The sequence below is a fragment of the Puma concolor genome, chromosome D3 (assembly GCF_028749965.1).
Source record: "Puma concolor isolate L17-30 chromosome D3, mPumCon1.1.hap2, whole genome shotgun sequence".
Classification (NCBI taxonomy): domain Eukaryota; kingdom Metazoa; phylum Chordata; class Mammalia; order Carnivora; family Felidae; genus Puma; species Puma concolor.
Window position 1 is genome coordinate 33,204,320 of NC_141678.1, and position 16,669 is coordinate 33,220,988.

At 41.5% G+C, this 16,669-nt stretch overlaps 1 protein-coding gene and 1 pseudogene across 5 annotated transcripts in view; one reads left to right on the top strand and one right to left on the bottom strand.

The window, feature by feature from the left end:
- LOC112868244 (piezo-type mechanosensitive ion channel component 2) overlaps nucleotides 1-16,669 on the bottom strand; it is a 473,665-nt gene that overhangs the window by 102,441 nt on the left and 354,555 nt on the right. For 3 of the 5 annotated variants that reach the window (XM_086682446.1, XM_086682442.1, XM_086682444.1), the window contains exons 13-18: nucleotides 14,436-14,666; nucleotides 10,527-10,650; nucleotides 8,945-9,228; nucleotides 7,249-7,397; nucleotides 4,846-5,019; nucleotides 910-951 (exon numbers count right to left, since the gene is read on the bottom strand). In XM_086682446.1, the coding sequence (XP_086538572.1) occupies nucleotides 910-951; nucleotides 4,846-5,019; nucleotides 7,249-7,397; nucleotides 8,945-9,228; nucleotides 10,527-10,650; nucleotides 14,436-14,666 (1,004 nt within the window). The remainder of the gene's footprint in view (nucleotides 1-909; nucleotides 952-4,845; nucleotides 5,020-7,248; nucleotides 7,398-8,944; nucleotides 9,229-10,526; nucleotides 10,651-14,435; nucleotides 14,667-16,669) is intronic. The other 2 variants (XM_086682443.1, XM_086682445.1) reach the window with 1 other exon arrangement.
- Nucleotides 11,529-11,614, top strand: LOC147575487 (small nucleolar RNA U3; annotated as a pseudogene).

The window sequence follows — 16,669 nt, forward strand, 5'->3', positions numbered from 1 at the left end:
GGAGGGGATATTTTAATTCACCTATTTAATAAAGTAAGGACAGGTGTAGTAAATTCACTCCCTAAGGATCTTTTTCTCTGTGTTCTTAGGGAAGTTGAGGATAATTCTGCAAACAACACTTATCAAAGCTTATTGTTTATTATGTGTGGTCATTTGCACGTTTTATCTCCCCAGCTGAGTTATAGGGCTATAAGGTAAGGGCCATGCCTCAGTGCCCAGCTCTGCATCTGTTGTGAACTCTAGTGATGGGAACTATCTTTCTTCAGTATGCTGATCTATTGAGGTCTTAATTTTCTTATAACCATATGTTGTTGTGACTATTTTCACTTCATTCACGACATATGTACAGATGGAAGGTCAACTAACGGGCAAGGCCCTGAGGCAGATGATACGCTGACACAGTGGTGAATTATACAGGGACTCTATGCCCGAGGGGCTGATGCCTCTGGCAGGGGAGATAAGACAGGCAGGCAGGTGGGGGGGCTGGAAGGCAAGTATCAGGAGGCAGCAACCATAAAGTGCTATGGATATTCAGAAGGAGGGCGGATTACTTTTAGCGGGGGAAGTTGGCATTGGTGGGCACGTTCTTGGGAGGAGCGAGATAAGCTCTCACGCGAGCCTTGGACTAATTTGCCAAAGAATGAAATCGATGGGGCGTACGTTTGAACCAAGACCCAAGGCCGAGCACCAGCTGAAGACCCTTGGCAACCTCCGAATCCACTTGTAGCACCATTCGGAATAGTCACCAAATGGTTGTGTTGGCAAAATACATCCATGAGCATACCTGAAGACCACTGTGCACTATCTGACGACATCATTTTCCGTTTACAACATAGTAAAGTGTTTAACACACTAAGCGAACGTTAAAAAAAAAAAAAACAACAAGAGAGAAAACATGGAAGTACCCACCTATTTATTATTAGATATACGCGCCCATTGACTTTGGCATGGCTACGAGGTGAAAGATGGAGCACGAGGTAGCATGCGGTGGCGACGGGGAGACAGGTAGGAGAGAGAAAGAGCAGACTGTTAGAGAGGAAAGAAGCAGACCGTCTTGCAAGCTTTACGTCATCACAGACACTTTCATGCACGAAGACAAGTCAGGGCAGAAAGATTCAGGAGCAACGTGAAATTAGATGTATTCAGGAAAAATGCTGGAAGGTGGCAAGGTCCGGTCCGTTCTTCTCATTCCTCCCCATCTCACACACTTTGCTAAAAATCTGTAACCTTTCAATTCTCGAGCAAATTTATCAAAGAAAATACGATCTAATAGATTAATTCTTGCTCCTTCCCCCGGATTAAAAAGAAATGAAATCCTACTAAGTAACTAAGTGATCCTGACTAAGTAATATTGTTTTCTATGTTTTCTAAGACTGAAGGTAGAAAAAAACCATTTTGTTTCCATATGCATTAGAATACTTTCTTTTTTTTAAAAAAACATTTATTTATTTTTGAGACAGAGAGAGACAGAGCAGGAACAGGGGAGGGTCAGAGAGAGAGGGAGACACAGAATCTAAAACAGGCTCCAGGCTCTGAGCTGTCAGCACAGAGCCCGACGCGGGGCTCGAACTCACGGACCTCGAGATCATGACCGGAGCTGAGGTCGGGCGCTTAACCAACTGAGCCACCCAGGCGCCCCTAGAATACTTTCTAAAACGGAGCATGGAGGAATTGCAGGGATGGATATTAAATACCTAGGATATCTAGTACCTTAGTATTAAGTATATATATTATAATAATTATGTTGTGATTATGCTCTAATATTATATATTTTATCAATAGATAAGTGGAATAATATTCCTGAGAACACCTGCTTAGAAATAAAAATAGTTTTTTTATTATTATGTATATCACAAAACTTTTTCGTAATACTAACTTGATAATTCCGTAAGGCTAACCACAATAGATTCTGCTTCAGTCACACGTGACATTTGCCTGTATGACCTATTTATGCACAAAAACACAGCTCGCACAAGTAGTGAACTAAATAGGAAAAGAACAGTTGGATATTTACAGAAACAATAGCAGTAGAATCAATGTAAGGAATATAATGGGTTGATTATTCCCAATTCGTGGGCCATGGTGGGCGCAGAGAAGGCAAAGCGTGACTGTCCATCTCAACACTGTAAATATTTTTTTCTTCGTCAGTTTTATCCTAATATGGTCATTTATTAGGGCTCCAGGGACAAAAAAATACTCTGAGGTGAAAACTATTAGTAAAGAAAATACCAGAATGGAAACAAGTTGCCTAAAAAGATGGGATATGTATCCTAGGTTCAAAGTTAAAATTTGGGGACCTTTATATCAAACTCTTGCAGGAAATCCCGAAGCACTGAACTTGAGTTTGAACCAAACTTTGAGCTCTTTAAGGTCCTAGACAACTCTTTTTTTTGAGGAACTAAAAGTGAAATCCCATGTTCCTAACCTCTTTAGATAGCTGGCCTTATATACTGTCATCACTGTTCATGTTTTCTTGGAAAATTAACTGTTCAGGGCATTCTTAGGGCTAAACCATGACCATGAGGATGGCAAGCAATGACCTCAAATGGCTACAGACCATTTAGATCTTCTTTCCCCTCTTGCCATGACATGGAGGGTGAGGGCAGTGAACGGAGCAGCTGTGGCAACGGGGAGAAAACATCTTCATGTGAAACTGTAGTCTTTCCCCAGAATCTACACAATTAAATAATGCTCTATATGCTTCCAGGAAACTCTGAGGAACAAATTCAGTTTTCATGTACCTAGGTGATTCTTTGGCTGGTACAATTTTTGCTGAGCTGCATTGTCTTCTGCAAAACTGTGGCCCTGAAAATCTCTTATCTTCCTGGAAAATTGTAACCTATATCTCTGTTTGATTGTGTGACATTAGACTCAAAGGCTTATGATAACAATAAGAACAATGGCGGGGCGCCTGGGTGGCTCAGTTGGTTAAGCGTCTGACTTCGGCTCAGGTCATGATCTCATGGTTCATGAGTTCAAGCCCCACGTCGGGCTCTGTGCTGACAGCTCAGAGCCTGGAGCCTGCTTCAGATTCTGTGTTTCCCTCTCTCTCTCTGACCCCCCCCCCCCCAGCTGTGACTCTCTCTCTCTCTCAAAAATAAAATAAACATAAAAAAAAGCTCCTATATCCTGGAGAAACTTTGAACAGAAAATAAAGATTTGAGGGAAGAAAGGCATTTTGAAGAAAAAAAAAATGGAAAGGTATCATCAGCTTTCACCAATAATTACATTTCTTTTACAAACATACAAACATGCCGACTAAAGGGCTTTTCTCGATTATTGACTATGATTTTTCGAACAGATGGTGAGGGTTTAGGGTTTATAATTAAATAAAGCAGGTTACCTTGCCAGAGTCAAATACCAAATACTAACTTTAGCCCCAGGTGTGCCAAGCAATGTCAAAAAGGTCATCAAAAAATACTTTTTCTAATTGTTGGTAAATCTTACTTTCCTAGACCAGCACTATGTTTGCAAGCTTTTTAACCTTAGAGTGACTTCTTCTGCTAACAAATTTGCCTATAAACAATCTCTCCTCGAGGGCTCCCAAACTTCTAATAACTACCTTATTTTTCCTAATGTTTGATTATCACTGAAGGCAGCCACTGACCCCATTCGTACCCTCTTCCTGGCCGGGCGTTTGGAGGAGACAGGGTTTAGCTGAGTTCTTAATGATGGTGGCAAGACAGGGTAGGAAATAACAGCTGCTTGCCATCTCTGCATTCTACTGGTTGGTCATCTGGAGCGCACTCAGAATGAAAACGACATGTGAACTCAGATTCAGCAAAACGCGATACGGAAAATAAATGTGCTAAATACATAGATAAAGATTATAAAATGGTTTTCATCACCAAATAAAAGAGTTTTGGAGTTATCTGCAACTCCAGCCCTTACTATAGCAGAAAACGGAACGCTCGGTATTTCGTCAACTGTGCGTGATGAAATACTACTCTAACTTCTTTTGACGTACTCATTTTTTCCCTTCAAGAAGAGTTCAGAGGGAAGCCAAAAAGGCTAAATGGGATTGTCAGCTGGCGTCTACGCTACTTTCATACAGCCCTTTGCCCCCTTGGTTGCTTAACAAGTGTTTTTCCAGGAACTGAATGGTAAGGCTAAATCTGAAACAAAAGAGGAAAATCAGTGTGAACGTTCACTAGAAGAATGCTTGAAATTTCCCTGTGAGGGACCAGACTGAGAGATTTGTGATAAATCCATCACGGTTTCAACACACATGGGCAGGGAGAGAGATATCTCATCTGTTGCTTGTAAACACTTGATATTTATCGATGAGAAGACAACAGAGAGATGATCACAGCAATTACTGTCTTCACTTTATTCCCTTACTTGTTATTCTCATCACTAGATTGGAGATCCTATCCTTCTTAGCTGAGGTTCTTTATTTCCAAAGCGGAAGGGAAAATCCTGCGCCTCACCTTTTCGTATGCTCTCACTTCCTTACTGGTTGTCAGCCCACGCTCTGAATCAGCCAGATTTCGTAAATGTTCTCAAAACACATCACCAGCCCAGACACGAAATATCCACCGCCACCTCTGAAGTGTTTGCATCTGCGCAGCTATTTTGAACCCACTCACATGATGGTGAAGATCACTTCGCATTAACCAGTCATGAGTCACCACCAATTGTTACAGAAAGTGTCATCAAATACTCCACATTCCGCCCCCCCCCCCCCCCCCCCGGTTGGTACTCATGGCAAGTTCAAGGCTGAAACTCTACATTAGTTCTTGGCCTCCTGCAGGCCCCCCCCCCGCCCCCCGCCCCCAAGCTGAGGTGGGGAATCAAAGCCACCCTGACCAGAGCAAGAAGCTCGTGCTTCCTGCTCGCGCTCACCTGTAGATGGCGCTGTCTTCCTTGCTGGGAATGGACTTCAGGTCCGTGAGCTCCAGGAACCGATCATGGAAGTAGTGGAGGTGTAAAATGCACACCAACAGAAAGGAGGTTGGGATGAAGATGCGAGTGAATAGTTCTGCTACGGTGAACTGTTTTAAGCCGAGATCCTCGAGCCTGTAAAACAAAACGACACGAAAAGCAAGAACTTTTCTTAGGCAATGAGGGCACTTTTTTCCCCCCATCATAAATTACATCAGTCTTCACTGTCTCAGTTATACCATTCCTTGAATTCCCCTCTCTCTTCCATGCGTTCCACTTTGGTTTCTGCTTCCACCAATCCAACGGACCCGCTCTTACATCGGGCGGTAACAACCTCAGTATCGCCAATCCAGAGCGGCTGCTTCTCTTTGTTTAATTCAGCTTCCAATCCTTCTTGAAACCGTCCTGGCCTTGGTGCCGCCACACTGTCCTGGTTTTCCTCTTCTGTCACTGTCTCCTCCTTTATTGGACCTCCAGATGTGAAATAGCCCCAGGCCTCGGTGCTGAGTCTCTTCTCCCGCTGATGTTTCGCTTAGGTAATGTACAAGTCCTGGGGATTTACACACCATCTTAACACCAATGATTCAAATGCACATTCAGAGTTCCGGCTTCTCCTGTGGGTTCTTGTGCCCACATGTCTACCAGAAGGTTTTTTTTTTCCCCACAGTTATTTCATATTTAGTGTTTTCCAAACGGTATTCTTGATTTCCCAGTTTTGCTTGGCCACGCTGCTCTCCACCTCGGCCCCCCACTAGAGTCTTCCTGGTAATAACTGTCTACCTTGTGCCAAATTCTGAACTACCTCTTCTAGATGAAACCACCATCATTTCTCACAACAGCACTGCTGTTGCCGACTCACTCGCCTTGTGGTTTCTACGCTTGCCTTCTGACAGCATTGTTTTTTTCAGCCAGTCAAGGGTTACTTAAAGACTTAAAAATTTCCCAAGAATAAAATGCCAACACTGCTACCTACAGGCCATGCACATCCTGGGTGCCTGGCTCTATTCTCCACCTCTGCTTCCAGTCTCCCCCCTGCTCCTGGCAGGCGAGCCTTCCTCTGGTTCTTCATTTGTGCCGAATTCAGTCTTGCCTCAGGATCTTCACATTTGCTTCTGTCTTTGCCTGGGAAGCTTTTCCGCAACTCGGCTCCCAACTCACGCAGTTTTCTTAAGACAAGCCCTTTAGGTGGAGTTTAAATGTCACCTTCTCAGGGAAGCCTGCCCTGATCACTCCATTTATAGTTCATATCCCCCACGGTTTACTACCTCAATCTGTCGTTGGTTTTCCTTCACACACTTGCCACAGTTAGCAATTAATTTATTTGCACATTAAGTAGGGCTTTTTTTTTGGTCTCCTCTACTAGAATATAAACTCCGTAGTGCTTAGACTCCATCTGTCTTGCTTCCTGTGTGTGTCCCGAGGCAGAGTCAGTGTCTGGCACATGGGAGGCATTTGATAAATATTTGCTGAATAAATGTTCAAGATGTGTTAGCCTAGCTACATGGCGATCCGTTCCCTTTCAGCTTTTCGCTTAGCCACCTCGGTATATGCATTCAGCCCTCTGCCCAATTCTGGTAACTAATTTCAGAAGTTTATAGCAGCAAATTAGAAAAAGACAGGGTACATGTACAGATATATCACACATACATGAAAAAAAGATTTCATCATCATTACTCCATTAGCACTTACAGAAATTTCTTTTAAGTGTATTCATTTAATTTTAAGCCTATTCATTTAATTTTAGAGAGTGTGAGCAGGGGAGGGGCTGGGGGGGGGGAGAGAGAGAGAGAGAGAGAGAGAATCCCAAGTAGGCTCCACACTATCAGCACAGAGCCCGACCAGGGACTCGAACCCACAAACCGTGAGATCGTGACCTGAGCCGAAATCAAGAGTTGGACACCTAACTGACTGAGCCACCCAGGCGCCCCTGAAATTTTCTTCTACGGCATCGAGTGCTCCTTAGAATCTTAGCACCTGCTACTTAAATGAGAAGAGGCTGATGCTTTATACTATGAGCCTGTGAACCAACTGAGCCGCAGAACTGAACTTCCCTTTGGAAAGCAGAAGGCATGCCTGGTTAAGTACTAAGCAGGTGTTTCAGATGAAATGGCCATTAGAAAAAGTTATGGCATTAAAATGGGGCTGAAAATTCACTTTTCAGTCAATATTCATTGAGTATGTACTATGGGTGTCAGGCTCAGGGCTTGGCAGGGAGACCATAAAATGACTTGCTCTCCAGGTACTTACAGACCCTGACGACACCATGTTTTATTAAAACCTTCCACAAAAATGTTTGAACCACATGCATGCAAGTCTTCATCCTGTCTGTGGTTTCCACAGCTCATTTTACACCAAACTGCTTACTTTTCTTTTTTCAATCCTGTCATATTTTGCCACAGGCCTGGGAAGTTTTCAAACTGATATGTGTATATAAAGATAAGCACCAGCATAGTGTAAATAACCACAGACATCCAAAAATATTTTAGGATTCGCCTCCACCATTCGTAGTGCACCTGTGAATCAGATGTTGAAAAACAAAGAAGAAAAGAAGAATTCGTTATTAAAAAAAAAGCAAATTAAAAAAAAAACATCTCATTTATTCCAGTATGACAGGTGGTGATATTTACAAATACTAAAAAATCAAATCTAATTCATTTTTTTAAATTTTTGAACCTCTGTTCCTCATAGAGTTGGTTGGATCTGGATTGGAATCTCAGGACTACAAGACTTGCTACCTAGGTCCTTGGGGGAGTCGCCGGACCACACTGAGCTTCAGTTTCTTACTCCCTAAGTGCCTATTTGGAGTGCTGTTAAGAGGGAGAAATCAGAATATTTATAAGGCTCTTGGCATGGTACCTAGTTTATAAAAGGCATTCAAGCATTAGTATGGAAGATGTTGCCATCATGGCAGTTATCACTGAGAGAAAATTGTGCCAATTTTGAAATTCTAGGTGGTACTATATGAGAAAAATGTGAAGCCAGTAAAGAGAGGTTTACCACCTCTTTACCAAAAGCCTGTGTATTTTCATCTGAGAACATCTACCCTGATTTTTTTTTTAAGTAGGCTTCATACTCACTGTGGAACCCAATGTGGGGCTTGAACTCACCACTCTGAGATCAAGATCTGAACTGAGATCAAGAGTCAGATGCTCAACCAACTGAGCCACCTAGGTGCCTCCCTACCCTGAATTTCAAAGATATTTCAAAATTTTTATCAATTTCGGTCGAGCGATTTTAATCTCTATCAGTGAATTCTTCTTGCTTATTTCAGTTGCTTTATTTGCTTGGCTGCCTGCAAGATTAGTGTACTGTTGCACGTGTTTTTCTTTTTTTTCTTTTAGAGAGAGAGAGAGAGACACAGTGTGAGTGTGGGAGAGAGGCAGAGGAAGAGAGAGAGAATCTCAAGCAGGCTCCACGCTTAGTGCAGAGCTTGATGCGGGGCTCGATCTCACGCCCCTGGAATCACAGCCTGAGCTGAAACCAAGAGACAGACACTCAACCGACTCGGCCACCCAGATGGTCCTATGGCACCTGTTTTTATCACTGAGTTAAAATTTCTCTAGAAGTTAAGACTGAATTTGTGGAGAGGCTAATTATTTTAGTAGAATCTTTTCTATATCCTAATTAATAAAATATTAAAATAGTTGATACAATATGCATATATGTTTACATGCACAGTTTTCTGATTCTAAACTCTGAAGAATAAGTGAACTGAGAATCAACCAGTATTTTAGATTTTCCAGCCACTGTTCTTAAACTATCATTCAAAAATTAATTTAATTACACAGGTTTTTTTTTTTTTATCAAGAATTTTTGAAAAACTCATGAATATTTTTTTACTTTTTAGGAACCCCAAATTTTAAAACGATGAACAAGCTGAAGATAGTCATTTCCCATTTTAGGCCTTCTTAATATGTAATGTTTGGATCACATTGATCACTTTATATTATACAATAGGTTCATGGCATTATATTAATTTAGAATCTTGTCAAAGGAAGCTCACATATATTTCTGGGGCTGCCACAAGGATCGGAAAAATAGAAGACAATCATTTACCTACCTGATACAAGGCCACACAGAACAGAAACAGCACCATGTAGATGATTTTGTACATCACAATTTTACCCTCGAAGCTGACGAAGAAGAACATTCCTCCACACACGTAGATCCAATACTTGATGAACATGGCCACCACCAAATTGCCCAGCACTTTCATGATGTCCTGGTTGTCATCTTCTTCCATTTCTTCTTCTTCTTCCTTCCTTCTCTCTTGCTTTTCTTCCTTTGCTTCCTCTCCCTCCTTCTCCTCAGCCTCTCCTTCCATTTGTAGCTCTTGCTCATCATCTTTAAAACAGAAGATTTTGCTGTTACATTTAGCTGGTTCCCTGCCCGGAGCCACACTCTGACTGGGTGTCATATGTGGGACTTAGAAGCACATGGTTTTATGTGTTACTCTATGATTTGATTTCAGACTGTTCTAGTAAACAAGGCAGCATTTATGACTAATCATAATCAATTTTCCTAGCCTTTGTGAAATATAATTTCAAAGAAATAAACCTGGTAATACTTTATGCTAATCTGTTTATAACACCTAATTTGATTTCCGACACCCAAGGACAGATTTAAGAACGGCAGAATCTAGGGGCACCTGAGTGGTTCAGTTGGTTGAGCATCTGACTTCGGCTTAGGTCATGATCTCACTCCAATTCATGAGTTGGAGCCCTGGGCTGGGCTTTGTGCTGACAATGTCAAGACTGCTTCGGATTCTCTGTCTCCCTCTCTCTCTGCCCCTCCCCCACTTGGGCTCTCCTTTTCTCAAAAATAATTAAAAACAATAAATTAAAAAAAAGAAGAACTGCCAAGATCTAGCAAAGTAACTACAGTGGTCCCCCCTCCCCAACTCTGTTCCATGGTTTCACTTTCCACCATTTCAGTTACCCGAGGTCAACCACAGCCCAGAAACAGATGATGCACCTCCTGACGTATCATCAGCAGGACAATACTGGCCTAATGCCATGTCACATGCCTATGTCATTCACCTCTGTCTCATCACATTAGCATTGTATCATCTCACGACATTGCCAAAAGGGTGAGTACAGCACAAGATATTTTGAGAGAAAGACCACATTCACATAACTTTTATTACCCTTTCTTACTATAATTGTCCTATCTTATTAGTCGTCCATGTCTCACTGTGCTTAATTTATAAATTAAACTTTATCATAGGTATGTGTGCGTAGGAAACGGCATATTTAGGATTCAGTACTATCCACAGTGTCAGGCATCCACTGGGGTCTTGGAACATGGTCTCTGTGAGTAAGGGGTCCCCTGTACATAACAACACAAACCCAAACTAGTATATCAATTTCTAGTTCTGATTGTTTCACGGCTCGAAAAGTGTGACCATGGATAACCATTTAACTTCTCTGAACTTGTTTCTTCTTCCCTTAAGTGGGAATCCATTTTGTGAGGATCGAACGACAGCACATTTTCTAAAGCTCCTTGTGGGCTCATAGTGTTGTCTACTGCTCCAGGTTAATGTTTGGCTTTTATCTGGTCTGAAGCACAGAGGCTTTCTGATGCATTTTGGGTGCTCTTTGTAATTCAGTGGAGCACGAAAATCTCTAGTCACGCTAATTTACCTTTTCCTTCATTTTCCTGACTTCTGATTTTGACCTCAGATAAAAGAGCTTCCTTTTCTTGAAGAGCTTTTTGCTCCGTGAGGTGCTGCCTCAGCAGTAGCCAAAAAGTAATGGTGAAAAGTATCTGAAAGCAGAGAATGAGCAAAATGAGAATTAAGCCACCGTCCCAAGCATACATGCATTTCAGCATATACAACAGTTTGCCCACTTCTCAGTGGGAACACGATAAATAAGCCTTTCTATCTGACACAGAGTTGGGCAGTCACTTGCTTTCACCTGAAAGTCACTGGCTTTTAAATCCCCTTTGCTGAAGACACGAGCAAGCGTGTCGAGGGCCAGGAGTCCATTCAGCAGTGTGCACAGGCCCAGGGGGAGATGTCTGGACAGTCCAAACCGCTTCCATCTGGGCTGGAAATCAGCTTTGGCAATTGGTCTCCCTGGAGACCAGTCCTCGATAGGACCACTCCCTAGTCCTCGATTTCCTGTCCTGATGGTGACATCAGCACAATTGTAAGAAGAAGGAAGACATGTTTCTTCCATAATACTCCTGGACTCTGCAGTGTTCCTTGTTATGAAGAATTCCACAGATGGGAAAATGTACATTGCATCCTGGAGAACAGAGCCCTTTAACATCCCATTCAGCTCCTAAAGCTGAAGGAAGAATTGTTCTAAGTGTCCATGCTTGCACATTAATATTTTGTAGAGGGCTAGGAAAAAAATAGCTGACACTTTAGGGAAGCTCCGTTCTTCAGAGAATATGGGACCTGGCACAGAGCAGTTTCTTTTCTTGTACTAGCTTTATTGAAATGTAATTTACATGCCATACAATTCACCCATTTAGAATGTGCAACTGAGTGGTTTTTAGTAAATTCACGGAGTTGTGCAACCATCACCGCGATCCATTGTAGGATATTTTCATCGCCCCAAAAGAAGACCCATGGCAGTCACCCCGTCCCTCCCCACCTCAGCCCTAGCCAACCATCAATTTACTTCCTGTATCCAAAGACTATACTTTCAGGGATCACTTCTATAGTTCGTTACTTCCTGTCTCCATACACTTCCTAATCCGGGCATCTTATATAAATGGAATTAATAATAAGCATTCTTCTATAAGTGGCTTCTTTTATTTCGCATGATGTTTTCAAGGCGTATTCATGTTGTAGCCTGTATTGGTACCTCATTTCTCTTTATTACTGAATAATAGTCCATTGTGTGGATGGATAGACAACATTTTATTTCTCAGTTGATGGGCAGTTAGGTGTTGCCCGCTTGGGGGCTATTAAGAATAACACTGCCATGACATTCAGGTGCAAGTTTTTGTGTGGACATAGGCTTTTGGTTCTCTTGGGTATAATACCTAGGAGTGGAATTGCTAGGTCTTATGGTAATTCTATGTTTAACCTATTGAGGAACTGAGAGACCGTTTTCCAAAATGGCTGCAGCATTTTATATGCTCCCCCTCCTTCAGTGGTGTATGGGGCTTCAGTTTCTCTACTTCCTTGTTAATACTTATCATTGTCTGCTTTTTTTTTTTTTTTTATTCTAGCCTTCCTGGTGTGTGACGTAGTATCTCATTGTGGTTTAGAGTAGGATTTTAATAAATATTTGCCAAAGAAATGAAAACATAAATCGGCAAATTAATGGGTCCTTTTTTACTTTGACTAACTGCCCACTTAACTATCCCTAAATATCCACTTTTCATTTGCCTTCAACATAAACCAATCCCAGGAAGTCCTGGACAACATGTTTAGGGCCTGAGAAAGTCAAGGACCATTTCAAGAACTGTAGTCAAGAACACTTCTGGAAGTCACAAGCCATTGAACTGTAACTGCAATTTGGGAAAGAAATCTGTTTCTCGAATGCATATGTATAACAGTCTAGGGATACTTGAGGGCAGATGGGCCATTTTTCCTAGGTGAGTTACAGGACAGGCTTGGAAGGCACGGTTGACGGATGTGGAAGACATTTTAGCAGCTGATAGATACTATGAAGTAGCTGAGTCTGGCTCCCCCAGAGTGGTCAGACCTCTGAGGATCCAGGCCATATTCTTTCTTTCTCTCGATTTCCATGATCCACTCAGTACTTTGCAAACACTGTGTTTAATAATGTGCTCTGACAAATGTCACCGTGATAGAGATTTTATGATCTTGGGTTATGTTTTTATCTATGACAAAACTTCTTTTCTTTTTAGCTCCTGAGTACATTAAAATATAAATGCAGACCCTGCTTTCCCCAGAATAACACTGCCTTTTTTCTTACAAGTAATAAATTTATTTCCCCCAAATGTCCCCCCATCCCAAGGACTGTTGATTTAAAAAAATTTTAATATTTATTATTTTGAGAGAGAGGAGAGTGCAAGTGGGGGAGGGGCCTAGAGAGAGAGAGAGAGAGAGAGAGAGAAGATCCAAAGCAGGCTCTGTGCTGACAGCAGACAGCCTGACACAGGGCTCGAACCCACAAACCCTGAGATCGTTACCTGAGCCAAAGTCGGACACTCAACTGACTGAGCCATCCAGGTGCCCCCCAAGAGCTATTGATTTTGGGTAAGACGTAGTTCAGCCAGTTAGGTGGCATACATTTTCAGATGCCTCCCCAATATTCTGAGCCAGGCTGACACAGATTTGCACAGTCACAAGATGAGATTTCAAATTTCTCTTATTAAAAAAAAAAAGACGAACGTATCAGTTGTGTGTGTGTGTGTGTGTGTGTGTGTGTGTGTGTGTGTTTAAGAGGAAGTCCAGGGAAGGACAGAATGAGAGGGAAGAGTGGGAGGCAGAAGTGACTTGTGAATGGGAATACGCTGTGGGACTGTCATCGTGGAGTGGGGTTTGAGAGAGAAAGTGGAGTAGGGTGGGCATGGGAGTTTTATATGAATGAATGAATCAATAAATGAACTGGCCATGGTCCATGAACACAGGGGATTATGATCTAACTTCTAACTCTTTAGAATTCACCTGTTAGGAGTGTCTCCCTTACCCCAATAGCCTTCACCCAAAAATCTGTTATGAGAACCAATCTTTGGTGTCTCCTAACACCCTGTTGATGCCTGGCTGCTTTGGCTATGGGCTGTCTGGTGTCTGGTAACCTGTAAAAAAGGTGGTTGCTCTCAGGAACGGTGGATTTCATGCAATGTAAATTAATGTCCCTCTAGGCAGAAACTAATTCTCTGCCTAGAGGAGAAAGATTTCAAGGCTCATGGAGTAATTACACGAATTACACAGGACTGCTTTCACCGTCTTACTGCAAAGTCATCGACACAAATGGAATGTGTTTAGAGTCTGCCACTGGTCACAAAACCAAGTTTGGGGCAATTTATAATCTTCTGAAGTGAAAACTATTAAAATGGGGCATGAAAATAATGAGTAGTGACAGATCATGAGCTTTCTCACTACAAATGAAGGCACATCATGTAATCCACAGAAGGAAAAAAATAAGTGTCCTATTTAATTTTTGCTGCTACAGTGTTTTTAAGACATAATAGAAGAAAAAACGTTTTTATGAATAATCGGTGATTATCTGTAATAGCAATGTGTTCAGCCTGCTTTGCAAACTGAGATCAAAGTCTCCTAACCCTTTGATACATTTTACACTGTATTTTCCTGTTTCCCCCTCTAATTTCTACCACACTGTAATTGACATTAAAATGTAACAGCCTATATTTTTCTTTCCAGTGGAAAGCACTGTTATTTTAAATAAAATCTAAAAGCATGGTGTAATATTTATTCACATTTAAATTATAGAGACCTCTAAGGAATATGAGTTATTTCTTAGAGCTTTTAACGTATTCATTTTTGTAAAGCACTGAATATTTGGAACCTACCTTTGTAAGTCTGTGCCTGGATATGCTTATTATGATTATTGTGGATTTGTTTCAATGTTTTGTTTTCTTATATTTTCCCATTCACTTACCTTTGAGGCAAGTTCTCCTGGCTCTTTCTTTTCTAAAAATCCTGGGACCTTTTTAATTTCAGGAAGTTCAAAACTCCATATATACTGTAATATCAGCAACAGATTTCCATAGACGACCATGAAAGGAGAGCTGATCATGGCATATTTTCTTCTGTTGCGAATCATCCAAAGGGTGCATGACCAAATCAACAACACAAAAGTCAACCAGCTGTGATAGGTGATGCTCCAAGCCTTGAGGGTGAAAGGAAGAGGAAACACAATGATGGTCACTACAATGTATAGTCCCCCGCTCTGGTACGTTAACAGTTATCTAAAAGGAGGGGCATTTAGGTGGCTCAGTCAGTTAAGCGTCAGCCTTCTGTTCAGGTCTTGATCTCACGGTTTGTGGGTTCGAGCCCCATGTCGGGCTCTGTGCTGACAGCTCAGAGCCTGGAGCCTGCTTCAGATTCTGTGTCTCCCTCTCTCTCTCTCTCTGCCCCTCCCCCTCTAATGCACTGTCTCTCTTTCTCAAAAATGAATAAATGTTAAAAAAAATTAAAAAAAAGTTATCTAAAAGGAAAAAGTCAATAATATTCAAACTAAGGAGAGGAGACAGTGGTGAAATCATGGAGAGATACCCCAACCTGGGGCATAGGGAGAGAACCGAAGAGAAAGACTGATCTTGCTGAGAAGAGCATTATTTTTTTAACTTCCTGCAGGGAACAGAGCCAACGGCAAATGTATGGCGGGTCTTCCTTCTAAATATTTTTCACTTTAGGTACAAAGATACAAAGGTACACCCTACTTTGCAGTATTAAAAGCAACTGTAAGTGATCTATCCCTTCTTTTTCCAAACTAGACTGGAGAGTTATTTAAGAGTGCCAAGGAAACGTGGCCATAAAAATTTCCTCATATTATTTCCTCTCAGCAATTTGCAAATTTGTTCTATAAGAGAGCTAGCTTTTTAAGTGGTGAACTTACTTAAAATTTATTTAAAATTGTTGGTTGAAACACGTGATAAACATAAACTGGAAATTAAAGTTGCTTTTATTGAAATTAGGTGAGTGATTGCTAACTATTAGCAAGTCTGAATTATTTTCATGAAAATATTATTTCTTGGAAATACTGTTTATCAAAGGTTAGGTAGGTAACAGTTAATGCACTTGCATTAAGTAGTGTATTTAATTCATTTATCCCGGTACGAAATACAGATGTAATGGCCATTCGTTTGGGTGTGACCCAGGAAAATCATCTCCGCAGATATTACAATTCCAGCAAGTCTGTTCCCCTGCACCCTATTCTTGGGAAGGTGGGGGTGGAAGAGGAAGAAAAACAAGTTATGAGGATTTTTTTAAACCTCTTTCCTGTGTAGTGCCTAAGTGACATATGACTTTATGTTGTGGTATTTGGGATGCTTCTGCATTATGTTCAGTTTCCAGATTGTCTGACAGTTTACTGTATTCCGACTTTATATTTTTGAATAAATACAAGTACCATTCTAATAGACTTGGCTCCTCAGGACTACTTTTTCTGTCTGTGATTAAAAGTCTGTCACATGGGACACTTCCATGGAAGGCAGGCTCTTTTAAAACATTAATATGATGGCTCCGTTAAAACAATGAATATGGCACCAGACAGGGGCATGTCTTTAATGAAGGATCTGCTCTCTTAAGTTGTTTTTACAATAGATTCTTTTTTATACTAAGTAGCAAAATGTGTAATCAAGGTTTTTGGGGTTCCTTTTTAAGCTCTATTGCTTTCCAAAAAAAAAAAAAAAAAGACCAGACTTGTTTTTAGAAAGAGAGAAGAAAGGTATATACTCTTTTGAGTTCTGAATCAGAATTGTAAGTTGCATTTACATTTAATAGTTTGAATTTGGAATTTTGCTACAGTTTAGAGGATGACATGTCGAAAATGCCAGAAAGCACCCAAGAGCACAGAATTTACATTAAAGAAGAGAGTTTGCAATCACCTAACGAGCTATCTTTCATTTCTTTTAGCACAGAGCCTGCCACAGGGTTCAAACCCACGGACCGTGAGGTTGGGTGCCCAACAAACTGAGCCACCCAGGCACCCCTGAGCCATCTTTCATTTCAAGGAGCTTTCTTTCTGCCACCCCTCTCTCAGATGTACCGCTGTCCTTACTAGAAGCTGAAGCTGATTGGACACACAGGTTGGTTCATTTGGTTCATCTTGAGGGGAGGCCTGGAGAAACCGGGTTCAGGCATTTCCCGCCCCCCCCGCCAGAGGTATAG